The 27788-nt window shown below is 43.4% G+C and overlaps 1 protein-coding gene across 1 annotated transcript in view; it reads right to left on the bottom strand.

Moving 5' to 3' along the window:
- Positions 1-27788, bottom strand: part of wnk4a (WNK lysine deficient protein kinase 4a) — a 209809-nt gene that overhangs the window by 21522 nt on the left and 160499 nt on the right. Inside the window, exons 9-12 of the mRNA XM_084331128.1 lie at positions 26635-26699; positions 19776-19911; positions 15297-15413; positions 4415-4588 (exon numbers count right to left, since the gene is read on the bottom strand). Of these exons, the coding sequence (XP_084187254.1) occupies positions 4415-4588; positions 15297-15413; positions 19776-19911; positions 26635-26699 (492 nt within the window). The remainder of the gene's footprint in view (positions 1-4414; positions 4589-15296; positions 15414-19775; positions 19912-26634; positions 26700-27788) is intronic.

Genomic DNA, 27788 nt, shown 5'->3' with positions numbered 1-27788 from the left:
ACACTTTCTTAGCAGATAGTTTACAGATCTGACATATTACCGTACAAACATCGGAGAAGAGAACACTTGTTCTTGTTGTTAATTGTTGTAGTCATTTGTGAAGATTACCAAAGCATACCGCACCGTATGTGACCGTATGTGTATACTTCATCAGATCATTATATTTTGCATTTTAGCATGTTTAGATTAGATTACATTTAGATTATTGGATTAGATTATATATTGTAACAATTTATTGTAGGGCAAATATAACTGAGAGAGCATACATACCCCCATCTCGCACCTTGTTGCCCATATGCACATGTCCAGAGTTAATTATATTGATTTGTTATACTGTTTCCACTGCTTTTTTATTCTATTCTATTTTTACTTCTCCACTGTACTATAATTATGTCACCTGTACCATGTCTTATACTACCTGTACCCCCCCCCCCCTCCCCCATGCTGCTATGAATTTCCCCAAGGGGATCAATAAAGGAATATCTTATCTTATTATTTTAATTCTGTCAAATCACTCAGAGGTCTAACTGATGTAAAGTCATCCCCCGACGGTCAACGCGGCAGAAGACGTCGGTGAATAATGAGGGTTGATGCCGATGTATCCTCAAGCAAGGCACTTCCTGGGGTGTCGTACTACAGCCACACCATCCTGGGGATGGGTGTGAAAGTGTAGAGGACTATGTAGCCTACTTGAGTACGTGAGTCGTTTCTTGCAAGGTACAGTATGCACCCTTAACCTTAACATGCAAACGGACAAGAAAGCATTTCTATTTAACCCTTTGTTGTGTGTCAGGGAAAGGGTTAACCTTCTGTATGGTCGCAGTGAAAGGGTTAACCCTTTGGTAGTGTGGTAGTGAAAGGGTTAAACACGCTAGTAAAATGTTTCTGCACATTTAGGAGTCGAGTCGTTTCCATTATAAACAGCATTTTTTATGGACCAATTAAGATAGCCGTTAAGATGCCTTTAAATGTTAACGTATATAGTCCACTTTTCTGAGTTTAACCACCATAGGCTGAGTAGCGAGGATTTTAAAACGTGGAAGAATTCCAACCTCCTATTGTCTGACCTTTATGTGTGGAGGAGGGGGGGGCAAGGGGCCTACAGTGTGATTACTGGTGGCCACCATGAGAGCATACTCCTCTATAGCTCACCTGACCTCTCTCTCTCTCATGCACTTTGACTCTCGTGTCTGCGGGGGGGTGGTTACCTGGAGACCAGTAACAGCTAAACAAGCACAGATTTCCAGGCGGTGCATCCAGAATGGCAGAGAACGGGCGAACAACCAGTGGAAGAACAAGAGAAGAAAGTGGGGATGGATCGGCCACACACTACGCAAACCAAACACCAGCACCACCAGACAGGCCCTTAGATGGAACCCCCAAGGCAAAAGGAAGAGAGGCCGGCCCAAGAACACCTGGCGCAGGGACTTGGAGACAGACATCACACAGAGCGGACTGACATGGAAACAGCTGGAAAGCAAAGCACAGAACAGAGGACCCTGGCGAACTGTTGTCAACGGCCTATGCTCCCCCAAAAGGAGCGATAGGCGTAAGTAAGTAAGTAAGCATCCAAAATGCCCACGTAACAAGTTCCATTTTTTTTTTTTTTTTATTTATTGATCTTTTTCCCCCTCCATTTTCCTCCGATTTTCTCCCATCCCAATGTTAGTCGTTATGCCAATTCCCAATCCCCCTTCCTGGTCGCTGCGCACTTACCCCCCACAGTCGGTCTGGGAGAGTGGAGGCTATCACGTGCTTCCTCCGACACACGTCCAGCCAATCAACCGCTTCTTTTCACATGGCAGTGCGGATTCTCATTGAGAGGGCGTAGCGTGTGGAAGGATCACACTATCCCACTCAAGTCCTATCCGCGCTTAGCAGGCGCCCCGACCGAACTGTAGGAGTCGCTGTTTACAACGACCCGGACCCACCCCGCCAGCTTCTCCCACCCTCTAATACTGCCAATTGTATTAGTGTGAACGGCCAGCCAAGCTGGTGACAACCCCGGAGCTGTGAGCTGGATTCGAACAGGCGAATCTAGCCGCTCCGGGGTTTGGTGACGAACGCAATCTCCGTTACGCCACCTGACCGCCCTTAATAACAAGTTCCATTATAAACAATGCCCTCTCACACCCCCTCTGAGAATAGCCCTCTTTGCACAAAGCACCTGCAGCCAGAATATAGGCTACAGTAGCTATCCCAAATCGGGGATTCAGGGCCTGCGGTCTGCATTCTTCCCGACTTAACTAGTTTGCTCTGGGGTTTTGGGAGGAGACACATAGCTGGTGAACATAGCCATGGGGGGGGGGTGTCCACCGTTTGCTATTAAGATTGTGTCCTGGCGTGAAGCCAGGAGAGATTTCCATGGCAGCCCCAGTGGATGTATGCAGGAGGTCAGAGCCGAGTTGTGGGGTGCTGAGAGAGGGAGTGGGCAGGTGGGAGTCTGAGAGGGTTGGAGTGTGGGGAGGTAGGAGTCTGAGAGGGTTGGAGTGTGGATAGACTGGGGTCTGAGAGGGTTGGAGTGTGGAGAGGTAGGGGTCTGAGAGAGGGTTGGAGTGTGGAGAGGTCGGGGTCTGAGAGAGGGTTGGAGTGTGGAGAGGTCGGGGTCTGAGAGAGGGTTGTAGTGTGGAGAGGTCAGGGTCTGAGAGGGTTGGAGTGTGGAGAGGTCGGGGTCTGAGAGGGTTGGAGTGTGGAGAGGTCGGGGTCTGAGAGGGTTGGAGTGTGAGGAGGTGGGAGTCTGAGAGGGTTGTAGTGTGGAGAGGTCAGGGTCTGAGAGGGTTGGAGTGTGGAGAGGTCGGGGTCTGAGAGGGTTGGAGTGTGAGGAGGTGGGAGTCTGAGAGGGTTGTAGTGTGGAGAGGTAGGGGTCTGAGAGGGTTGGAGTGTGGGGGGGAGCGGGGTCTGAGAGAGGGTTGGAGTGTGGGCAGGTTGGGGTCTGAGAGGGTTGGAGTGTGGGGGGGAGCGTGGTCTGAGAGAGGGTTGGAGTGTGGGCAGGTTGGGGTCTGAGAGGGTTGGAGTGTGGGGGGGAGCGTGGTCTGAGAGAGGGTTGGAGTGTGGGCAGGTTGGGGTCTGAGAGAGGGTTGGAATGTGGGGAGACAGGCATTTAAAAGTACTTTTGTTACGGTACTCACAAAATACTCAATTACAGTAACTAGAGTGACTGTAATTAGTTACTTTCCACCTCTACTCACCACTATGATTTGATTTGATTTGATATTTTTTATTTTCGTGTCTTACATACAGATGTATGCCCAGCCCATATGGGCTTACAAGACACATAACAATAAGTATATAATAATATACTTTACCAATTACTTAACAAATGACATAGACCAAGATGGCCATAAAAAAAATACAAGAAAATACAATAAAACGTAATATAACACAAGCTGTACTCAATGTAAATAAACAGAAAAACAAGGTGAATTCAAATACAATTATATAGGATACAGTGTGTTTTGTCTCAGGTGCCATGCCTTCTCCAAAAATCCTGCAAAACCGAAGATGTCCTCCACAAAAAAACAACTCAACATACAGCTCTCAGACTGCCAAAACAAATCTGGTTTTACAATTTGAATTTTTTCAAATAAAGCCCTCCTCAAAGTGGTGTACAAAGGGCAATAAAAACAAAATGATATTCATCCTCCACCACTCCCAGATCACACAGAACACACAACCGCTCCTCCTCAGGTTTACCCTGGAATCTATGACTGTATTTTATTTATTTTATTATGTTCCCGTTATACGAAGCCTGTGTGTGGGAGTGTGGGTCAGTCTAAATGACCTGGGGAGTTTGAGGTCAGTCTTAATGAACTGGGGAGGTTGGGGTCAGTCTTTTTTTTTTTTTTTTTGGTCTTTTTCCCCCTCCATTTTCCTCCGATTTTCTCCCCATCCCAATGTTAGTCGTATGCCAATTCCCAGTCCCTTCCTGGTCGCTGCGCTTTACCCCCTACAGTCAGATCATATGGGAGAGTGGAGGCTACCACGTGCTTCCTCCGACACACGTCCAGCCAATCACCGCTTCTTTTCACCTGGCAGCGCGGATTCTCACTGAGAGGGCGTAGCGTGTGGGAGGACCACACTATCCCCCTCACGTCCAATCCGCGCTTAGCAGGCGCCCCGACCGAACTGTAGGAGTCGCTGTTTACAACGACCCGGACCCACCCCGCCAGCTTCTCCCACCCTCTGATACAGCCAATCGTATCAGTGCAGACGGCCAGCCAAGCTGGTGACAACCCCGGAGCTGTGAGCTGGATTCGAACAGGCGAATCCAACTCAGCTCCGGGGCTGGTGACGAACGCAATCTCCGCTCGACCACCTAACCGCCCGGTTGGGGTCAGTCTTAATGAACTGGGGAGGTTGGGGTCAGTCTAAATCATCAGTCTTAAAGACTCCGGGGAGGCGGGGTCAGTCTCACCTGCGAGGCAGACAGGGAGTTGATTCCGTTGTGAAACGGGGGTCGTAGAGGTCCGTGGCCTCCAAGATGGACGGCGTGTTCTTTCCCCATCAGAGCCTCTGCCCTCTTGATGATGTCACCCAGGCGGTGGATGAAACCCTCCTTCTCCGACGGCAGGATGAACTCGTTGTGCACCTGGAACGCAAATGAACACATTCATACTGACAATTATCATCTCCATCAATTATCCAGGGTTCCCACAGACATTGCAAAATGAAATTCAAGGACTTTTAAGCACTTTTCCAAGCACTATTTGTCATTTTCAAGGATGTCACTCGAAGGATACAATTCACTTTTAAATTCACTTCTTCTTGGCCTGTTTGCCAGCTAGAGCAAGCTAGAGCATCACACGCGAAGATATGAGGAAAAGCAGTTGGAGCGAGCGAGACGATTTCTTGATTCAGAACAATTAATCATGGATGAACAAAACTTTCAATGCGAATGGTTGATTTGAATTTCAAGTACCTTTTATTTTATTTTATTTTTTATTATTTCTTTTAGCATTTTTACAGCTTTTATTGGCCATGCAAGACCGACAGAGGAGAGGGCGAACGGGAGGAGAGGTGGGGAGGACATGCGACAAATAACGACGGGAGCTGGGATCGAACCCGGGTCGGCCGCGTAGGTGCGCGAGGCACTATGGTATGCGCCACGAGGGCGCCCCTCAAGGACCTTTTAAGCACCTTGTTAAAAAATTGGCTGTTTTCAAGGAATTCCAGGTCTTGACTTTTTCCCATAAAAAAATCAAAAAAAATTCAGTTGAATTATATTTAAAGTTTAAATAATGATGATTATGATTCCATAATCGAGCAGCCCTAATTCATTCTCCATTTACTGTTTGCCAATCCAACCAACCATCCATCTATCCATCTGTCCAGCCATCCTCAGCTACTGTCTATTGTGCAGAGGTTTTGGGTTGTGGTGTGGGTGGTGTCCTGTCAGCATGTTTTAATTCACCTCATATAGCAGCACTGCCCTAATAAGCACTGAGCCCCACTGTGCCAAGACTGAGTAAACAAAAGCCCAGTGTCTCTCAAGAGTAAACACTAGTAAACAGCACAGCCAGAGAGCACGTACTGTACGCAGCCTCATCACTTATGACTGAAAAGGGATTACCACCCATTTTAACAATTCACATGGTCTTCATGTGCTCCAGGGACAGTTCAGTCAGTATGTTCTTCCTGTGCCCCAGGACAGTTCAGTCAGTATGTTCTTCCTGTGCCCCAGGACAGTTCAGTCAGTATGTTCTTCCTGTGCCCCAGGACAGTTCAGTCAGTATGTTCTTCCTGTGCCCCAGGACAGTTCAGTCAGTATGTTCTTCCTGTGCCCCAGGACAGTTCAGTCAGTATGTTCTTCCTGTGCCCCAGGACAGTTCAGTCAGTATGTTCTTCCTGTGCCCCAGGACAGTTCAGTCAGCATGTTCTTCCTGTGCCCCAGGACAGTTCAGTCAGTATGTTCTTCCTGTGCCCCAGGACAGTTCAGTCAGTATGTTCTTCCTGTGCCCCAGGACAGTTCAGTCAGTATGTTCTTCCTGTGCCCCAGGACAGTTCAGTCAGTATGTTCTTCCTGTGCCCCAGGACAGTTCAGTCAGTATGTTCTTCCTGTGCCCCAGGACAGTTCAGTCAGTATGTTCTTCCTGTGCTCCAGGACAGTTCAGTCATACAGAGAGAGAATGCCCCAGAACCCACCAATTGAGGATGTAAAATGTGCCGCACATTAGGGTATGAAATTGTAATGTAATTTTAGCAGAGCAAAAAGGACTTGAGTAAAAATGATAAAAGTAGGCTATAGTCCTCACAACCGGGTATTTTGGGGACAGCCTGCTGATGGTATTTTTCCATATTATCACAGTTTGAATGTTTAAGAACATATTTACTGTAACAGCTAACAGTTATAGTATCTCTAAATAGTAAAAACTTTTGTTTAAAAAAAGACAGTTTTTCTTGGGGAACAAGTCTGAGAGTAGGTTCTGTCGGTTAACGGCCACCAGATGGGGGAGGAGGAGGATGACTCTGTTAGCGCGGCTGCTGCACTGGGCTGTTCAACGGAATCAACTATGAGGTCAGTTGAAGATACGGCTGTTATAACGTTTAGTGGCCAATCAGATCGCAGAACGCAAACGCGGAACTGGAAATCCATTGGTAAAAGTAATCAGGCGTCCCGGCTTCTGTGTGTAAAGGATATCCCATAGTGGGATAGGGCGCACCACCAACCCGTGCACATTATATAATAATAATAATAATAATAATAATAATAATAATAATAATAATAATAATAATAATAATAATAATAATAATAATAATAATAATAATAATAATAATAATAATAATAATAAATAATAATAATAATAATAATAATAATAATAATAATAATAGGCTACACGTTTTATGTCTAATTAAATTAATATGCAATGTGAGAAAACACTAAAGCTACCAACCCGCAGGAATATTGCTTAGTATAACTATCAGTTGTCATGTGAATAGAACAAAGGCTGACCACATGATATAATAATAATAATAATAGGCTACATATTTTATGTCTAATTAAAAATAATATGCAACGTGAGAAGACGCCAAAAAAAAGCACACAGTACATCAACTGGCTGCCCTGGACTCGTAAAAAAAGACTGGCGATTTGGAGGTTTCTCTCCTATCGGCTGCTCTGTTACCAGCAAGGTCTCCCCTATACATTTAGCTACCCCAGTTGCTATTCCATGTACTTATTTGTGTTTCATTACACGTATGTACATACTTACCAACTGTTTCGCCTGTTTTATAGCAACACTACTATCACCGACATCTAAGAAGGGAGATCCCCCCTTGAACGGCCCTTCTAAGGATTCTCCCCTCCACATTGCCTGTGGTGCTTGTTTCCTATTGCTAGGTTTTTTGTGAGTTTTTCCTTACCTTCGCATGGGGTATGTCTGGAAGTGTTGCATTCATTTAATTAATACATTTTACATTTTATTTTGAATTTCCTGGTGTTTTTGTCTTTGTTCTTGATTTATTGTGATGTTTCTTGACTTGTTTCTTGACTTGTTGAAGACGCATTCGGCCCATGGGGCCATTAACGTGTGTTGTCGGGCCTTACAAATAAATTGTATTTGATTTTAAAAAGCCTAGAGCTTCCCCTAGGCCTCCTCATCAATAAATTCACCGGCATTAAATACCACTGCTACGCAGACGACATACAACTACTCTGCTCTTTTAAACCCGACAACTTGGAGAAACTCAGCCTTCTCCAGGAGTGCCTGCTCGGCATTGAAAGCTGGATGGGGAGTAACTTCCTCCAGTTAAATGCAAAAAAAACGGAGGTGCTGATCGTAGCAGCTGAGAAGACTGCAGCTAGAGTGGCCACTCACTTGGGGTCCCTTAAAGACAACATACGTCCCCACCTGAGAAACCTGGGTGTTGTCTTCGACCAGGCCATGAACCTAGACAAACATGTCAAAACACTCACACACACCTGCTTCTTTCACCTCAGAAACATTGCAAAACTACGCACCATCATATCTCACTCTGAACTAGAACTGTCCGTGCATGCTTTTATTTCCTCTAGGCTTGACTACTGCAACTCACTTTTCACCTGTCTCACCAAATCATCCACAGACAAACTACAAATGGTCCAAAATGCTGCAGCCAGGCTACTCACAAGGTCAAAAAAATCATGTCACATCACTCCCATTCTGGTATCCCTGCACTGGCTCCCGGTACACTATATAATTCACTTCAAAGTCCTCACTTTCACTTTCAGAGCACTTCACGGTCAGGCCCCTATCTACATCACTGAACTCATCCATCCCTACACCAACACCCGCTCACTCAGATCTGCCGATCAGCACCTCCTGGTGGTCCCCAGGTCCAGGCTGAAAACAAGGGGTGATCGAGCCTTCGAGGTGACAGCACCAAGGCTCTGGAACGCTCTCCCCCTGGACCTGGGAACTGCCCCCTCTGAAAACTCTTTTAAAAAACAGCTAAAAACACATTTGTTCAGACAGGCCTTTGGTCATACATAGGCACTTTTTCTTGTCCTCACTGTTCTATAGTTTTGTTTTAATTAGTGACTCATGATTTTATCCAAATTCTTTTATTCTACTTTTTTCTATCTGGTTTCACTGTTTTTAACTGCTGTTTGTTGTTGTTGTCATTTATTTCTGATTTTGTTTTATTGTGTTTTTATATTAAGCTGTAGTGTAAAGCACACTGTGCATTCGTGCTGTGAAGGGTGCTATATAAATAAAGGTCATTCATTCATTCATTCATTCATTCAGAGAAAGCTTGTCTTAACACATTTTCTGATATCACATTTTCCACAATAACAGGGTCACATTTGTATAATTGAGATTAATTCCCGAGACTCGAAACACAATCTGGCCTGTCTGGAAACCTACTCACTATTATAGGCAGCTAACAGGCCAGTGCATTCGTATCATTAGTAACGTTATCTGGGTGCAGTTTACATTATACAACCAACCAATTATATCGGTATTTGATTACGGTGGCATTCTGTACACTCGTGCGCCTCTCTCCACCTTAAAACCCTTAGACGCTGTATATTATAATTATAAGGCATTGCGCTTTTGATTTGCTTTTTAAATACAGGTCACAGGATCACTTGGCTTAGATACTCCATGTAAAAGGTTTGGGAAAAGCAAAGTTTTAAATACCATACAAATGGACTGAACTACAGGAAAAATGTAGTTTGTGAAATTAGAATATTCCATTCCATTAGAAGATTTTAAAGTATTAAACTCTGATATTTCAGATGTTGCTTGTACTTGTTTACTTTGATCTACATGTGTGTCTGTTGTTTGACTGCTGCATGGCAATCCATGACAGAACTGTACTTGTTTGTCCAATGTGTTTTTTTATATGCTGTGGCACCCCAGTGCCTCTGACAGCCTTCCCACAACGCAGGCCACCGGGGAGGATAATTGAGGGCAAGTATTTCCCCAACGACCTGCTCACAGACTGCGGAGACAGCGACAGGTGAGCTGCAGGCTGCTGGTGATTTCTATTGGGGAGAGAGCGCCGCAGGTGCACTGCATACTGTACCACTGATTGCATTGAGTGCTCTTAATCAGAGGCAACTTGGAGGTGCAGGAGAGCACATGCTGTCTCTCCTGGACATCACAAACACTGGACATAGTCACACTACAGAAGGTTAACTATTACTATTACTACTATGAAGACTATTGAATATTGTTTGGATAACTGTGAAGAGGGGTATTTTTCCCAACATGTAAAGTATATTGGAGGATATGAAAAGTTTAAGAAAGCGTGATTCTTGAAAGGTACAGTAAAGAGGAGAGAGGTTGTAACTCTAACAGATGTTTAAATGATTGACTTGTTTTCGTTTGTTTCAGTTTTTGTTCTGATCTAATTGTCATACCTTTTGCTTTCTAAAGATACTGGATGGACTAACCTATTGATTATACATTACACTTATTATTCATTAACAGAAATTATTGTATGTTAACTTGATTGGTTGACTGATCATCAATTGTCTTGTTTGCAGATGATTTAGTTGGAAGACATTTGAACACTGTGTTTGAAGGTGTACTTGGGTTGATATATGAAGAGGGGTATTTTGCCCTACATGTAAAGTCGAGTATATTGGAAACTTTTTGGTAAATTAACTTATTTGCCATCTACCCTGGAGTTAGACAAGCAGATACCTTTTCTTCTCTGTGCATGCAGTTGGCGTAGGGAACACCCGCACCGTTAGCCTAGCTTAGCGTCATTCACTGGAAGTAGTTCCCAGCAGTCACGAAATACACTCCAAATACAACTACAAAACGTCCCTGTAAACGTGTTGTGACCTGTGTATTTACCATGTGGAGATGTGGAGAAATCTAAATAAAAGTGTGGAGTTAACATAACAGAACACAAACCACAGCCATGGTTGGCAGTGTTTCACTTTCTCCTCTCTGCGATGCCGATGGATGGGATGGCCTGGCTTCGATTGTCTATTATCACAACTAATTACAACACACCGAGACATGATTATAAAGTTGTGATTTGTCTAGATACTATTAGCTAGTCTATCTGATGATATCCACTTCACTCAATGAAAGCACGTACTGTCGCTAGCTACTAGTCACATTGGTTTTATTGACGGAAGTTACAACGGGGCTTTCGAGGTGATGCGTGAAATCACTGCGCCCAGGCAGTCACAACATGTTTACAGGAAAGTTTTGGAGTTGTATTTGGAGTGTATTTCGTGACTGTTGGGAACTAGGCTACACTGGCACACCTACTTCCAGTAAATGACGCTAAGCTAGGCTAACGGTGCGGCTGTTCCCTATGCCAACTGCATGCACAGAGAAGAAAAGGTATTTGCTTGTCTAACTCCAGGGTAGATGGGAAATAAGCAAATTTACCAAAAGGTTGGCGTGTTCCTTTAAAGAGAGACGAGGAGCCAGAGCCTGGAGCTACTAGACAGACTGAAGCCAAAACCCCCAGAAGGGAAGGATTTCTGTTGGCTTACTTCCCGACATCCACTCCCCACAGTTGGGACAATAAAACAATCTTTTGTGGAACTTCAAAAACCTGCCTTTTGCCTCATTTCAATTGTTGGGTTGAACTCGGCTGAACTCGCCTCAACCTAATATAAGGCCAGGCTTCCCACAATGTATACTGTACACAGGTCTCTCTTGAAAAGGAGACCTCGATCTCAAGGAGACTACCTGTATACAACTAAAGGACGACAAATAAATATAAACAAATTATTAGCTGACATTAGCTTCAGTTCGTTAGCTTAGTGGACATAAGAGATCAAACATGTTTTATTTGTTTCTAGTCATCCAGCTAGAGTTAGTCATTTGAAGGCTAGACAGACTACCAGTAGCTCAGGCTCTCAGTGGTAAACATTTTGTCTGCGCCTGCCTGCCTGCCTGCTTCAAAGCACCACCAAAAACACATTGCTTGTATGATCAATACATTTTTTGGATCGTTTATATTTTTAGACAACAGAATAGGGGCAATAGCCTGGAAGCACTTATTTTTCCACACTTTTCTTTTTCCATACTACCCCAAATAAAATTCCATACTTTTCCATACTGGGTGGGAACCCTGATAAGAAAACGAATTGATCTCTGACTTTATGAGTCCATAACATTTTTGTATGAACTCTTACACCCAAATTAGGTTTTACTTCTGGTTCAGGGCTTCTAGCAATACTAGAATATAATGTCTGGGCAATTCATCTAGTTTCAATTACGACTTTGGCTTCCCACAATCACAAAAAAAAGATAATCAAGATAACACTATTATCATGCCTTCGATTCAAATGTATTGTCATTATACAGAACAAGTACAGTACAACGATTCTGTCTCATGATGTAAACACAGTGCACGCTTCCTTCACAATGGCGCACTCCGCCCCCCCCCCCCCCCCTGCCCCAAGCCTAAACAGTAGTTTCAGATTGTGTTGAGAGGGAGGAGAACTTGTAGAAGATGAGAAGATTATGTTCTCAAATCGACGAGTAATCTTGTTTATGATGTTTGCCATCAGCCAGCAGCCCTACAAGAATTTAACACCCCCTCTGTGCACTGTGCTACCTACAGTAAGCTGGGACGCTTCATTACTTCAGGCAACCAACTTGCGCCTAGCCACGCCCCCGCGGCAGGAGCTCTGCCGCGGCATTATGCAGCCGTAATCCCCCCTGTTTTAACATCGACGGTTAGCTCAACTCGTTCGCCGCCTTGCTGTGGAGCCTGCGGAATCACTTCAATTTTTTTTTCTGTTCCGCCGGTTAAGTTTAGGCATTCTTTCGGAGTTGGTTAAGGTAACAGGTTAGGGTTAAGTTTAGGCATTCTTTCGGAGTTGGTTAAGGTTAGAGTTTGTCTTAGAGCATGGCAATATTTCTTTCGCCAGTTAAGTTTAGGCATTCTTTCGGAGTTGGTTAAGGTTAGGGTTAAGTTTAGGCATTCTTTCGGAGTTGGTTAAGGTTAGGGTTAAGTTTAGGCATTCTTTCGTAGTTGGTTAAGGTTATGGTTAAGTTTAGGCATTCTTTCGGAGTTGGTTAAGGTTAGAGTTTGTCGCAGAGCATGGCAATAGAATGCAGCCTATTTCCGCACTGCCGCTCTCTCGCGCTGGTCACATGTCGTATCGTGGCCAATCAGAGAAACGCTGAACGCAAGTTGGTTGCCTAAAGTATTGACGCAGCTGGGATACTAGAATATAACACCCCCTCTGTGCACTGTGCTACCTACAGTAAGCTGGGACACTAGAATATAACATGCCCTCTGTGCACTGTGCTACCTACAGTAAGCTGGGACACTAGAATATAACATGCCCTCTGTGCACTGTGCTACCTACAGTAAGCTGGCTTCTTGTTGGTAAACCAGGTAGTGTCTTCAACACGCACATTCAAAAGAAAATCCAAAACGAATCCAAGGTATTATGAATTAAATTATACGTTTATTTGAAGCATCTGAAGAATCTAAAGAAAACATCAACAGAAAGATTCCAATACTCAAAAAATTACTGAATTCTCACACTGATGTGGTTTAAAGAAAAATGTATAACCTGGCACCTTCACCAAACATGTTGACCATGCCTAGGCCTTCTCTTCCTGCTCATTAAGCCACCTGAGATCCAAAAGTACCCGCCCCCCACCCTCAATGTGCACTACTAACCTTTGGATGCTAGGTGGGGTAGATGACTACAGAGGTGCAGAAAACAAATGTAAATAAATAATAGATACACTAAGAACACAACAGAATGGCTCCATAATCCCTACCCTCCTTCAAAACCGCTCTCAAAGAGCACCTACGGGTGGCTGCAATTCGAAACTGGCCCCGGTAAATGTCCAAAACCCCCACCCACTCAACCCCCTCCAATTTACAGTTTCTTCCCCCTCCAATGTACAGTATATATTTTTGTTATGATCTCTTTCTCTTAAACAGTACTGTATATTTGTACTGTATGTCGTGTATGTCATAAATGTCATGATATATATCTGTATATATATGTCATAAATGTCATGATGAATTGAAAATGGGGGACCCTGATTTAAACAAGACGAAAGTATTTTTCTGGTCTGCATCCCCTTAACAATTGTTTGTATTGAGCCGTACTCATTCTGCAATCAATCAATCAATCAATCAATCAATCAATCAATCAATCAATCAATCAATCAATCAATCAATCAATCCAACAACTACCCTCTACAGCCTGCACTGCAGCCAGACCTGAGACAGCTTCTTATCTGGGTCACTCACTTCCCAATAAGAACTAAAGCATCAGGAAGAGCATAAGATAAGGTAGGGGCTAGAAGTAGGACACATTCTACTCTACAGATCACTGTACAGATAGCGTCCAGATGGTGGGAGCTCAAGGTCTGCGTCAGAGATGTACTGATATGCTGCTGCATCTGAAACTCTACAAGAGGAGTCACAATGACAACGATCGGTAATCCAACGTTCCAAAGTAAGTGTAGTCCCTGATTTTGAAAAGTTTAAGAAGGCGTGATTCTTGAAAGGTACAGTAAAGAGGAGAGAGGTTGTAACTCCCTTTAACAGAGATGTTGAAATGATTGACTTGTTTTCGTTTGTTTCCGTTTCCGTGTAATCGTCATATACCTCTTGCTTTCTAAAGATAATGGATGGACAGTAACCTATTAGGGGTGGGGGGAAAAATCGATACGTAGTAGTATCGCGATACTTTGCGTGGCGATACTGTATCGATACAGAGATGCCAAGTATCGATATTTAATTATTCATAAAAAATATATATATATATATATATTTTTTTTTTGTATAAGGAAGTTGCATTGTTAATTTCAATACCTGTAGTAGTACAGTAGTCCACACACACACATGTGCATTCAGTTAAGTTGGAATATGACTGTAATACAAACAGTTCAGTTTGTCAGGTACATGCAACACAGATTACAGTGTCTGCTTAAGAAAATACCATGTTCTGCAATAAAAATTATTGAAGTGAGATGAACAGACTGAACTTTATTTTATTAGATAAAACATGTTGACAAAGTTTTACTTTGCAGTTGAAAAAAGGTAATAAATTAAATAAATTTTTTTTTTATCAAATTTAATTTATTACCTTTTTTCAACTGCAAAGTAAAACTTTGTCAACATGTTTTATCTAATAAAATAAAGTTCAGTTGAAAAAAGGTAATAAATAAAATTTGATCAAAAAAAATAAAAAATAAAAAACGCAATATTAATATCGCAATACTCAGCGTATCGCAATATATTTAGTATCGCGATTCTATCGTATCGTGACGCAAGTATCACGATAGTATCGTATCGTGAGGTCTCTGGCGATTCCCACCCCTATAACCTATTGATTATTCATTAACAGAAATTATTGTATGTTAACTTGATTGGTTGCCTGATCATCAATTGATCTTGTTTGCAGATGATTTTGTTGGAAGACATTTACTGTGCTTGGTTATGTAGGAAGATGAAAGAATACTTTTTTAAATAGTTTTCTTCCTATTCTTCCTGTTCCTTTTCAGACAAGACACTGTTTTGTTTTATTATTTTATCTTACTTTACTATTTTTCTTTCACAGCAAATTATTTTAGGAATTGTTTTCCATTGTTTTTTCTTGATGATTTTATTGTTCAAAATAAAATATTCATTCATGATGTAAAATAAAATATTCTGATTTAAATATAATCCATTCTAAATATTCTATTATCATTTACATTGAATAGCAGCACTTTCACACCAACTGACCTATCTCAAGCTCTGCCTTCTCTTAGGCTGACCAAGGAAAGCCACAGCTGTGATATGAAGGTCAAGAAAAAGAGGGCGGGGCTTGCGATAGGTCAATTCCTCCTTGGGCTAGTTAGTAGTTAGCAGTGTCTGACCATGACAGCAGCGATGTCCTCTGGGTTGTCTCCGTCCAGGTCAAACTTGAAGGTGACCATCTTATCATTGTGAGTCTGCAGCTGACACTCTACCACCCGGTCCACTTTATCTGACAGCTGCACACAGAGATGGAGAGATAGAGAGAGAGAGAGAGAGACATAGAGAGACAGAGAGAGAGAGAGCGAGACACTCAGAGAGAGAGAGAGAGACACAGAGAGAGATAGAGAGAGAGAGAGCGAGAAAGAGAGACAGAAACAAGGAGAAACAGAGAGAGACAGACAAAAATAGAGAGACAGAGAAAGAGAGACAAAGACAGAGAGAGACAGAGAGGGACATAGACAAAGCAGAGTAAAGGAGAGGTTATTCTACACTAGAATGTCTTTAAAAAGAGCAATAACAATGAACCTCACTTCTGGGACATGTGTGCACAGTTCCCTTGAGCTTGTTTGTGCCATAACTTCATTGATATAAATGTTTTATTGAATAAGATGGAAACTATTAACTCAAGCAGGCCAGGAGCAAACAATTACGTAACTTTCCCACAGAACGCAACCTTAGTGACTGTGTCACACTGTGTGTGTGTGTGTGTGTGTATTGTGCTACTGTGTTCTGTGTTATCAGCTCCAAACATGTGAGGGAGTGCATGGTGTGTTTACAGTATGTGTACCTGCAGACTACTGACTACACACCAGTCCCACAACAGTACAGCTACTGTTCAGATTACATAACCTGGGTACAGCTCCACTGTTCATTTAAAAATAAGACCCGTCTATTCATCTAAACAGTCATAAATCCACTTATTTACAGGGTTCCCACAGACAAATGAAATTCAAATACTTTCAAGTACCTTTCCAAGCACTAGTTTTCATTTTAAAGGGGCATTTAAAAGGATACAATTCACTTTTAAATGCTGTTTTTATGTATTTATGGCTTACAGCCAATTTCCGACAATTAGTTAGACTTTAAATACATTTAATTTCTTGATTCAGAACAATTTTGTCATGGATGAACAAAACTTTCAATGCGAATGGTTGATTTGAATTAAGGACTTTTTAAGCACTGTGTTAAAAAAAGTTCTGTTTTCAAGGAATTCCCGGCTTTGACTTACATAATTTTTTTATCAAGCACTTTAACACATTGGTCGCCAAAAACGACTTACGCTGTTTTTTCCCGCCATGCGTTGAACGGCAACAACGGCGTACGCCGTTTTTTGGATCAATAAAAAAAAAATTCGCCATGGCATTCATAATTCATCCAGCCAACCTCCGGACTCCAGCGGGACCCTGTATGAGATTGCAACGCCTCAATACCGCCGCCTGGTGGATGGTCGGGCGAGTTACACTCTCGCCAAAACCGGAAGTGCCGATCGGTGCGTCGAGGAAATCCCTCCGGCAGTCACATCTTGTTACGGGACTCCAGACAAACACTATAGTGCATTTGGATCGCTTTCTAAACTTAATAATCTATATGATTTCGGCGTTTATTGCGCCATACAAACCGGAAATGGATGTAGGAGATCGGCGTCAAATAATTGGGACCTTTCTCCTCCAGTCTCATCGGCGAACGGTAAGAGGACACTAACGTTATTTTCAGCCGATTGTTTATTCATTTCACTGCAAACCATCTGCTCAATATATCAACCCATACTAAATAAAGCCGTTACTGCCGACCAAGGAATTATAAACGACCCCCCCCCCTTTCCTTCACGCATGATGAAGCATAATGTATACCGATCATATACATTTTAATTTTTTAATATAGCGTGTATAGCAGGGGTGGGCAATACATTTTTACAAGGGGCCACATGAGAAACCTGAACTGTGTTGGAGGGCCGAACCAATGATAACTTGAACTTAATTCTGTTCAATATTCATTATCTCCAATTGTACAAATTTACCGCGGGCCGGACACGGACGCCCAAAGGGCCGGAAGTGGCCTGTGGGCCGTAATTGCCCAGGTCTGGTGTATAGGAAAGAAACGCCAATCGATAATCTATATATACTTCAGGGCCTATAACTACTGTTTTTGGAATTACAGCAGAAAAGATTAAAAACATACTTATATTCTCGACGCTAGTAACACAACAATGTATGAATGAATAAAATATAACGTTCCCACATCCTGAACGATAGATAATCGATGTTGAATGGGCTATAGTAATGTCAATATAGCAATAAAATGTAAAAAGTTATAGCCCTGCAAAGAAGGTAAACATCTCCATAGGCTTTCAACGGTGGCAGACTGGCTATATTGATGGATATAAGTTAACCCATGGCCCCCAATGTGTTAAGCACTTCTAGGACCTTGTGCGAAAAATAAAAAAACATTGTTAAAATAATAGTAATTCATAATGACATAAATGTTTTGTGCTGTATTCATCTACAGCAGTGTTTCCCAAACTCTGGGTCGCGGACATGTTTTTATTGGGTCGCCAATAAAAAAAAAGAAAAAAAGAAAAACGTAAAATTATTATTATTTTTTTTTTTTTAAAGCTGTAGATGTGTTGATTCAGTTTGGCACCACATACTGTACTTATGTGAATCTGGGTTTTCTACTCTAGCATACCTGAAAAACAAATACAGAAACAGACTAAATGCTCAGCATGACCTCATAATAGCACTTTCTTTTTTTTTATCCACTTTTTCTCCCATTTTCTATATTTTCTCCCATCCCAATTTCGTATCATCCAATTCAACCCTCCCCTGTCACGAACGCTGTTTCTTGCCTCCCACAAGCCGGCTGCAATGTGGACTAAGTCATACATAGCACAAGTCCCCTCCGGTACTTGAGGTAACAGCAGTCGCATCTTTTCACCTGCGCAGCTCGATCTCTCAGTGGCGAGGAGTAACGCGTGGGAGGCTCACGCTGCCCCCGACACTTCCTGATTCTACTGCGCAGGCGCACCAACCGACCTGTAGGAGTCGCTGTCCACAACGCCCGATCCCCACCCATCAGTTTCCCACCCCCTAATACGGCCAATGTGTATTAGTATGAACGACCAGCTAAACTGAAAGCAATGTGGAGCGCTGGGCTCGAACAGGCAAGCCCAGCGTCTCCGTCATTCGTGGCGAGCGCCTTGCCCACTACGCCACGTAGCCGCCCTCATAATAGCACTTTCAAAAACCAAGCCCAGAATAGATCTGCTGGTTGAAAACTTCAACCAGCCACATACCTCTCATTAGATTTCATTGTGCCATAGATGAAATATTATACCCCTTCTAGCATGTCAGGTCAGTAGAATTTCTAAATAAGTCAGTACAAATGAATCAGAATGTTGCTCAATGTTGGGGTTTAAGGTTGAGGGACGGAGGGAGGGGGTAAGAGGTAGCCGCATTTCTGGCAGACGCTCTCTGATTGGCCGACGTCAGTTTCTACACTGGTTAAGCTTAGGCACTCTTCGAAGTTGGTTAAGGTTAGGCAAGTTCTTTCGACGGTTAAGCTTAGGCACTCTTTCGAAGTTGGTTAAGGTTAGAGTTTGTCTTAGAGCATGGCGATAGAACGCCAGGTAGTTTGCAGGCTGTTTGACGTGGAAATGGGCAAAGACACAGCTCGTCACGCTATTGGGCGCACATGTCACATGACCAGAAACGTCTGCCAGAAATGCGGCTACCTTTGGTATGGACGCCGGAGGGAGGGGGTAAGAAATGGAGAGTTGAAAAAGGGGTGAGAAATAGAAAGGAGAGTAGAACATGTTTGTTTTTAAAAGTGTTACAAAATTGTATGTACATATGTTATGAGGTGGTAAGCAGCTTAACATTACACTCTGATTATTGCTGTGATGTAACTTTATATTTAAATAAATACATTCCATATACATTTAAAATTCATGGTTTGTTGTGTTCTTTATCAGTAGTTTATAAATGTATGTTTTTTTTCTTTTTATTATTATCTTTTCCGCCCTTCTTTTTCCGTTTTTTCTCCCATCCCAATGTTAGTTGTCATGCCAATTCCCAATCCCCTTCCTGGTCGTTGCGCACTCTACCCCCTACCGTCGATCCGGGAGGGCGGAGACTATCACATGCTTCCTCTGACACATGTGTACTCAGCCCACCGCTTCTTTTCACCTGGCAGCGTGGACTCTCACTGGGAGAGTGTAACGTGTGGAAGGTCACACTACCTCTCCTAGATCCTTACCTTGCTGTGCAGGCGCCCCGACCGAACTGTAGGAGTCGCTGTTTACAGCGACAAGGACCCACCCTCGCCGGGTTTCCCACCGCTAACACTGCCAATTGTGTTAGTATGAACGACGGTCGGCCAACCCGGAAGAACCACAGCTGGATTCGATCCCACTGTCTCTGTGGTGGTAGACAGACGCTTAGTCCGCTGCACTACCCGGCCGCCCTATAAATGTATGTTATGGCAATTCATGATGTATTTTTGTAAGTTTGGGTCCCGGAGGAAACACCAAATTTCTCTTTTGGGTCTCGAGCTGAAAAAGTTTGGGAACCCCTGATCTACAGTGTCACGAATGATTGTACCCCAGTGATGCGCAGTCTCGACCGGGCCCTCCTCCTGAAGAGCTTCCCGGCAGTTCGCCGGGCGGCCGTCTTCCCGCTCTTCTCCGGTAGGCCTTCGTAGCCGTCACTCAGCCCAGAGGTCACGTCAGAGGCGTAGCTGCAAAGGAGGAGGGATATCACATGGTGCTGAATAGGCGTCGTCGCTGGTGTACGTCTGTATGACGCAGACTTTTATGGGTTAATACATCAACGCTGATAGGAAAGAGAAGCGTCTGTCCGTCACACTGCAGATTCTCTGGCCGTTGTCTGGAGAGAAGCAGCCAGGCACCGACATGATATAACACAATGTCATATAGGCTGACGTATGGGGGCCGGCTGAATCCATTTACAGGGCTGAGGGTCAATGTTTACACACACACGCGCACACACACACACACACACACACACACACACACACACACACACAGACAGACAGACAGACAGACAGACAGACAGACAGACAGACAGACAGACACAGAGAGAGACAGATAGCCATAAAAAGTGAGACACTAACACAGACAGGACAGAGACACAGAAACAGAGACACATAAACAGAGGGACACATACAGAGAGACACAGAGACAGAGAGACAAAGACAGAGACAGACATAGAGAAACAGACACAGACAGAGAGACACAGAGACAGAGAGACAAAGACAGAGACAGACAGACACAGACAGAGAGACAGAGAGACAGAGACACAGAAACAGAGAGACAAAGACAGAGACAGACAGAGAGAAACAGACACAGACAGAGAGACAGAGAGCCAGAAACAGAGACACAGAAACAGAGGGACACATACAGAGAGACACAGAGACAGAGAGACAAAGACAGAGACAGACAGAGAGACACAGACAGAGAACGGAGAGAGACAGAAACATAGAGACAGAGAGAGACAGAGACAGAGAAAGATACATCAACCCTGATGAGAAAGAGAAGTATCTGTCTGTCACACTACAGATGCTCTTGGCCGTTGTCTGGTGAAGCAGACAGGCACCTTGATACGTCCAATAAAGACACAACATGATATAATACAAGGTCCTATAGGCTGACGGAAGGGGGCCAGCTGGATGCATTTTCAGAGCTGAGGGTAAATATTTTACAAGGCCAATTCACAGCCGATTAGGAGACCGTATTCATTCATTCACAAGTAGGAGACCAACCCACAGTAGCCATCGTGATCTGTTGTGCTTATTAGGGCTGAAGATGGCAAATAATTTCCCAAAATGTTGGATTGATCCTTTAAAGAGATCTTTCTGCATTATTGTTGCAGGTGAAACACAGTTTGTAAAAAAAAAAAGAGAAGTGTCTGTCCGTCACCAAAAAGAAAAGATTTTTATTTATTTCTTTATCTAACCCTAACTAACCTTACTGTCATGCACTTGTCCTAATAAACTAACCTACACTGTAGCACTCAACACTTTGATGAACATTGTTACTCAGCTGATAGAGTTGTGCCCTTCCTGATGACTTGTCATACAGAACTTGTAAGTCGCTTTGGATAAAAGCGTCAGCTAAATGACTAAATGTAAATGTAAATGTAAGTCGCTCTGGATAAAAGTGGCAGCTAAACGACTATATATATTTATATATTTTTACAGATGTGTAGATGAAATAAGTACAAAATCAATTAGTCGACAAATCCTATGGCTATTATTTGACTAAGGATGTCTTTAGTGGACGAGGACAGCCCTAGTGTTTAGACCACGAGACAAACTTTCCGAGAACTGGAGAACATGCAGTATATTTACGAACACGGCTAATTGCGTCTCCCGGGCCTCGTCTTGGTTCTGTGCCCGCGTCCTCGTCATCCCCCACAAACATTTACAGTCCTACTGGTTGGCAGCGTCCACTCATCCCTACCTCCTCCTCTCAGGGTAACTGCAGGTCTGTTTACACACACAAATAGGCTACACACAAATACTACACACAAATACAGACACATGTTGTGTTTTCCGTCTGGTGTACACCAGAGGAGTCTGTGAAATGTTGACCAGCAGTCTGGCACTGTCCTCAGATATAGACTAGAATAGAATAGAATAGAATAGAATAGAATAGAATAGAATAGAAGGGCGGCTACGTGGCGTAGTGGGCAAGGCGCTCGCCACGAAATGCTGGAGACGCTGGGCTCGTCAGTTCGAGCCCAGCGCTCCACATTTGCTTTCAGTTTAGCTGGTCGTCCGTACTAATACACATTGGCCGTATTAGGGGGTGGGAAACTGATGGGTGGGGATCTGGCGTTGTGGACAGCGACTCCTACAGGTCGGTTGGTGCGCCTGCGCAGTAGAATCAGGAAGTGTCAGGGGCAGCGTGAGCCTCCCACGCGTTACTCCTCGCCACTGAGAGATCGAGCTGCGCAGGTGAAAAGATGCGACTGCTGTTACCTCAAGTACCGGAGGGGACTTGTGCTATGTATGACTTAGTCCACATTGCAGCCGGCTTGTGGGAGGCAAGAAACAGCGTCCGTGACAGGGGAGGGTTGAATTGGATGATACGAAATTGGGATGGGAGAAAATATAGAAAATGGGAGAAAAAGTGGATACAAAAAAAAGAATAGAATAGAATAGAATAAAATTGAATAAAATTGAATAAAATTGAATAAAATAGAATGCAATACAATAGAGTAAAATAGAATATAATACAATAAAGTAAAATAGAATAGAATAGAGTAAAATAGAATAGAGTAAAATAGAATAGAGTAAAATAGAATACCGAATAGAATAGAGTAAAATAGAATAGAAGTATGTATACAAAATCTACAAGATTTGTATATGGTATGAATCTACATATAGTGTCATATTATGTCTGAGCAACCAGTAATCTAACATCTATAGCATAAAAAACTGATGAAATGAGGTCATGATATTTTGAAGGCAGAAACTACAGTATATGACATTTCTTTCTGAAGGCAGGAACTATAATTTCTTATAATCCTTTTTCATGTGGGATAGAATACAATATAATACAATAGAATAGAAGGTCATTACCTACACATGGTAGGGGTGTAAAGGGACACGTATCCGTACCGAACCATTTCAGTGTGTACCGTACCGTACCGAACGGCTGTGTAGTGTACCGAACGAATACAACGGTATGTTAACCACTAATGACCGCCCACCGGGGGCTGTTATTTTCACAATCTAATATAATTATTATTATTATTTTTTTTTATTTACAAGTCGACTATTAATTTCAATATACAGTAGAATATTCGTTGACAGCCCTACAAGTACAATTAGTTACTGCACAGTGCACACTACATCACCCCTGAGTGGAACATGGAAAGCCAAACTTTCCCCCACTGTACCGAAAACTCGTACCGAACCTTGACTTCAAAACCGAGGTACGTACCGCACCGTGGTTTTTGTGTACCGTTACACCCCTAACACAAGGTAATAATCCACCTTTGGCCTGCCTGACCCCGGGCCAGCAGTACACAGACACATCAGCGCGGCAGTGTGCCGTAAGTAGGTCGCCTGGAGCTCATAACTGCAGAGCGAGTACAGAGCATTATGTCTATAGGACCCACATGCCTGGGCTGTTATGAAACATAAGACTGTCCAGACACAGGATGGGCCCCCAGATGACAACAGGCCCCCCACGGCACCCCTGCAGAGATTAAAGCCTCTCTCCGGTCCTCACATACCGTACCGACATCATGGTAAACTAAACACACAAACCTCCGTCGAGCGAGGGCTCTGCCCTAGAAAGGCAAATGGCAGTAACTGCGCGAATAATGAAACCGAGAGCGGGGGGAATAAAAGAATGGTACACTACTACTACTACTACTATTAATAATAATCATAATATTATACTAGTTATAACATACCATAACATACCATCTACGTTGTCGGTACACAGTGTGAGAAGAGCATTTATGCAGGTGAACACCAGAAAAGCTGCTGGCCCAGATGGAATAACAGGACGCATACTTAAGTCCTGTGCTAACCAGCTAGCCCCTGTGTTCACCGCCATATTTAATCGATCCCTGGCGGAGTCAGTGGTCCCTGCCTGCTTCAAGATGTCTACCATCATCCCTGTACCAAAGAAACCCTCCCCAACATGTCTCAATGACTACAGACCGGTGGCACTCACCTCTGTGGCCATGAAATGTTTCGAGAGGCTGGTCAAGGATCACATTTGTGCCTCCCTCCCCAGTGATATGGACCCTATGCAATTTGCATACAGGCCAAACAGGTCCACTGACGATGCGGTCTCCCAAGTACTGCACAGCACCCTCTCTCACCTTGACCGCCAGAAGGGGGGCTATGTGAGACTGTTGTTCATTGACTACAGCTCAGCGTTCAACACCATAGTCCCCACCAGACTGGTGGACAAGCTGATTGAGCTGGGTCTGAGCTCCGCTCTGAGCGCCTGGATACTGGACTTTCTGAGTGAAAGGCCCCAGGCGGTCAGGGTGGGGGGTCAGACCTCCAACACCATCACCCTGAGCATCGGGTCCCCCCAGGGCTGTGTTCTGAGCCCCCTGCTGTACTCACTATACACACACGACTGTGTGGCCAAGTTCAGCTCCAACTCCATAGTGAAGTTTGCGGACGACACAGTGGTGGTGGGGCTGATCTCGGACAACGACGAGAAGGCCTACCGGGAGGAGGTTGAGGTACTGGAACGCTGGTGCCAGGACAACAGCCTAGCAGCCACTTTAACATGAGCACACACTCACTCATGCTGCACACGCTCACACTATGGACACTTTACAGAAGAAAAGATCACTTTAAGAATAGTATAGCTTGAGATCGTATAATATAGCATTGTATAGCAGTGTACATAAAGACCCAATGCCTCATCCGTAGCTAACAGTGTACTGCACTGCCACAGGACCTAGCATGTCCTACCATGCTCTGTAAATAGCTCATGTACAGATACCGATATGCCTACTTTGTTTACTTGTTTATTGCACTATGTCGCTCTATTGGTTGGACTCTTATTATTATTACTTGTATTATGCACATCGTTGCGGGCAAGACCCCCCGCATTTCACTGTATACCTGTATGCCGTGACAAATAAAACTCTTGTATCTTGTATCTTGTACCTTCGTACCGACGAGACCTTTGATGGAACCGGAGATCGACTTTAAGGTCAACTCTCTCCGTTTCAGTTCTCAGGCAGTAGCTTCTCTGTTGCCAGAGTGTATTTGACAGCCCATTATGCCTCAGTGTAATAAAAACATTGGAGATGCTGCAGTAATCATGTTACTGCAGAGGACACCAAGGAGAAGGTTAAAGGAACACGCCAACTTTTTGGGAAATTTGCTTATTTGCCATCTACCCCTGTCCTGTAAACATGTGTATTTACCATGTGGAGAAATAAAAAATGTAAATTAGACATTCTCGTTTTCTAAACAGATACATACTCAGAAATATTTTTTGCCGAACCACTGCTGCCTGGGTGCAATGATTTCACGCATCGCCTGTAAAACCCCACGTTGTATCCACTTCACTCAATGAAAGCGCATTTCCTGGTAAACAGAGCTTTTCACGTGATGTAATAATAATAATAATAATACATTTTATATAGCGCTTGTCCAGGTGCTCAAAGACGCTTTACATGGGTAGAAGAGACAAAACTATGGCAAAACTAAAAAACAGAACAAAAATAATACATGACAAAATAAAATAAAACTGGCAGAATTAGAGGTCAAAAGCAAGATTGAAAAGGTGGGTTTTGAGGGCTGATTTAAAAGATGTCAGGGTGTTTGCATCAGGGATATGGCTGGGGAGGGCATTCCAGAGGGAGGGGGCAGCAGCAGCAAAGGCCCTGTCGCCCCAGGTCCGGAGCTTGGTCGTGGGAGGTGTTAGGAGGTGGAGGAGGTCGGACAGGTAGGGAGGGGCAAGGTTGTTGAGGGCTTTAAATGTGATGAGAAGTATTTTAAATTGTATCCTGTATTTGATCGGAAGCCAATGGAGGTTGTGGAGGACAGGGGTGATGTGATCACAGCGACGGGTGGAGGTGAGCATGCGGGCAGCAGCGTTTTGGACATATTGGAGTTTATTGAGGATAGTGTTTGGTGAGCCGTAGAGGATGCTGTTACAGTAATCCAGTCTTGATGAAATGAATGCATGAACCAGTGTTTCAGCAGCGGAGAGTGATAGGGAGGGGCGGAGACGAGCAATGTTCCGGAGGTGGTAGAAGGCCGTTTTTGTTATGTGGTTCACATGGGGGAGGAAAGAAAGGGTGGAGTTCAGGATGGTGCCAAGGTTACGGACGTGAGTGGAGGGGGTGACAATGGAACCATCAATATTTAGGGAGAAATCCTGGGTGTGGCTGGTGAGGGATTTTGGACCGATAATGATGATTTCTGATTTATTGCAGTTTAGTTTGAGAAAGTAATTTTGCATCCATGTTATTTTGCATCCATGTATGATGTATGAGTAGTATGCTTTCACATTTGAAGCCTGATAACTTCAAGAGGACGTAATCAGAGCAGCATAACTGGACCACATGCCACTTTAACATAACTTTTAGAGGTCAATGGATCGAGGTTTGAATACTCCCAAGCACCAGAACACACACACATTATGTGTGTGTGTTCCGGTGCTTGGGAGTATTCAAACCTTGATCCATTGAATGTAGAATGCATACTTTTACTTTAGATAAGTACATTCAATAGAAAATACTTAAGTAGAATTTGAATACTTAAGTAGAATTTGAATGGAGGACTTTTACTTTTACCAGAGTACTCATGTATCTGGGTATTTCTACTTTCACTTAAGTAAAGGAACTGTGTACTTCTTCCACCACTGCAGATCAACACCATCATTGGTGAGTAAGAAATAAAGCTAACTATCCCTTTAAGTGGATAAACAGCTGAAGGGTTTACCTGTCCACAGGAGAGTTGAAACCACTGGAGTTTCCATGCTCCGGATTGTTGGATACAGCAATGCTCTGTGAATAGAAAGGGGGATATGGTTTGGCAAACATGACTCACAGTGGGGAGTGGTGGAAAGTAACTAAGTATTTTTACTCAAGTACTGTATTTAAGTACAATTTCGAGCTACTTGTACTTTATGTGAGTATTTTTCAGTTTAGGGAACTTTATACTTTTACTCCACTACATTTCAAGAGAAATGTTGTACTTTTTACTCCACTACATTTATCTGAACCCATCAGTTACTAGTTACTTTGAAGAAAAGGATTTTGCATATAGAAAATGTATGAAGATTATATACATTTACATTTGAAGCCTGTCAACTTCAAGAGGACGTAATCAGAGCAGCATAACTCGACCACATACCACTTTAACCTAACCTTTAATCAGAGCAGCATAACTGGACCACATACCACTTTAACATAACCTATAGAGTTCAATGGATCCACAAACGTCACAAACGTGTGTACTTTTACTTTAGATACATTCAATAGCAAATACGTCTCTACGTTTACTTAAGTAGAATTTGAATGGAGGACTTTTACTTTTATCAGAGTACTCGTTTATCTGAGTATTTCTACTTTTACTTAAGTAAAGGAACTGTGTACTTCTTCCACCACTGCAGGTGGGCTACAGTTTGTCACTTCGTGATAATCACCCACTATTTGATTACAATCATCTGTAGTTTGCAACCAAGAGCCTGGACGACTGAATACTACTGTATGAATACTATGAATGAATGGTAAACGGACTGCATTTCTATAACAGCTTTTATCCAAAGCGTTTTACAACGTATGCCTCATATTCACCCATTCACTCACACATTCAATGGCGGAGGCGACCATGCAAGGTGCCAACCTGCTCATCGGGAGTGTCGCCCCTATGAATACTATGAATACTATACAGTAAATACCTTGAAGACTATGAAGAATATGAATACTAGGCGGCTGGGTGGCGCAGCGGTCTAAGCGCTCGTCACCAACGCGCAAGACACCGGTATCGAATCCGGCTGTCAGCGTTGCCTCCGGCTTGGGCCGGCCGTCATACTGACTCAATTGGCAGAGTCAGCAGGAGGGGAGTCGATGGGTCGTAATCTGGTCGTTGTA

Source organism: Notolepis coatsorum (genome assembly GCF_963971535.1).
Source record: "Notolepis coatsorum genome assembly, chromosome: 15".
Classification (NCBI taxonomy): Eukaryota; Metazoa; Chordata; class Actinopteri; order Aulopiformes; family Paralepididae; genus Notolepis; species Notolepis coatsorum.
The sequence above is the reverse complement of the archived record's forward strand: the minus strand, read 5'-3'. Positions and strand labels throughout refer to the sequence as shown.